The sequence below is a fragment of the Pterocles gutturalis genome, unplaced genomic scaffold (assembly GCF_000699245.1).
Source record: "Pterocles gutturalis isolate BGI_N339 unplaced genomic scaffold, ASM69924v1 scaffold50055, whole genome shotgun sequence".
In the NCBI taxonomy this organism is placed as follows: domain Eukaryota; kingdom Metazoa; phylum Chordata; class Aves; order Pterocliformes; family Pteroclidae; genus Pterocles; species Pterocles gutturalis.
The window spans coordinates 3,605-4,659 of record NW_010140103.1 but is presented as its reverse complement, the minus strand read 5'-3'; the positions used below and the strand labels follow the sequence as shown (position 1 = coordinate 4,659).

Below are 1,055 nucleotides of genomic sequence, written 5' to 3'. Positions count from 1 at the left end.
TTCCATTGTACCAATCTGCAACAGCTTTCCTCAGTGCACGGCCCCACATGCCACATTTCATGCCCTCCTTCAGATCTTTTTTAAATTGGATGAAAGTAAAGAGATGGGTTGGTATGCAACACACCTCAGGAACAGCTTTAAATGCCGCTTGTTTCGTTTTTGCATCAGAACACTGTGAGCAAACTGCAAGAGCAAAAAGCAAGGGCTCCTGTTTTGCTGCTCTGCCTTCTTGACTAAATGTCTTTATTTCTTGAACTACTTCACAGCCTCTACCCTCTTCAATCAGTCTTATTAAAGCTTCTGCATTTTCAAAGCCCAGCTTCTGCTCCTTGATGTAATAAGTACCACCTTCTGAACCAAAACACAAGAAACGTTGCAGTCGATTCATATCGGTGACATGCCACACGTAACCACTTTCAGAGTTCGGCACCTGCTTTTCATTCAGGAGTTGCACTTGGTTTTCCTCGTCCTCCATTGTTTACACTTCCCAGAGGTCTGTTGAAAGAATAATAAAGCTTATTAAGAACTATTGTGAAAACCTGATGACTCTCTTATCACTTCTTAGCAAAGTAAATGTATCTCATGTATACACTTGCAATTTTTTCTTCATAAATTTAAGAAGAGTATACTCTAAGTGTGCAATCATTTATTTCCTTAAAACCAACTTAGAAACTGCTTTACCCCGTAAGAGGCACATAGAAAACACAGCTGGTGTTATGCCCTCTTGCCACTAATACATTACACCACTTCCTTAGGTCAGTTTTTGGGCTGCATACTAACTTGGTCAAAACTCAGACCTTGCCCTACTCTAGTTTGCTGAAGAACTGGTAATACTGACCAACTGAAGAAACATGATACTAAAATAAAGAACTAAAATACTGAAAAACTGTTTAGTCAGAAGACTTTTACAGTTTAAATATGTGGGTTTCAGTGAGGCTTAGACAACAGCTTTTAAACAACTGACAATACCTCAAGAAAAAATTATCTTTATTACAGGCTCAAATAGGCTGTTGTCTTAGAAGAGATCCAAAAATCTGCACAGACTTAACAACAAA

At 38.7% G+C, this 1,055-nt stretch overlaps 1 protein-coding gene across 1 annotated transcript in view; it reads right to left on the bottom strand.

Moving 5' to 3' along the window:
- TROVE2 (TROVE domain family, member 2) overlaps positions 1-475 on the bottom strand; it is a 6,531-nt gene extending 6,056 nt beyond the window's left edge. The window contains 2 exon segments of the mRNA XM_010083531.1: position 1; positions 4-475. The exon segment at position 1 is cut by the window's left edge and continues 98 nt beyond it. Coding sequence (XP_010081833.1) covers position 1; positions 4-475 — 473 coding nt within the window.
- Between the last annotated feature and the right edge of the window lie 580 nt (positions 476-1,055).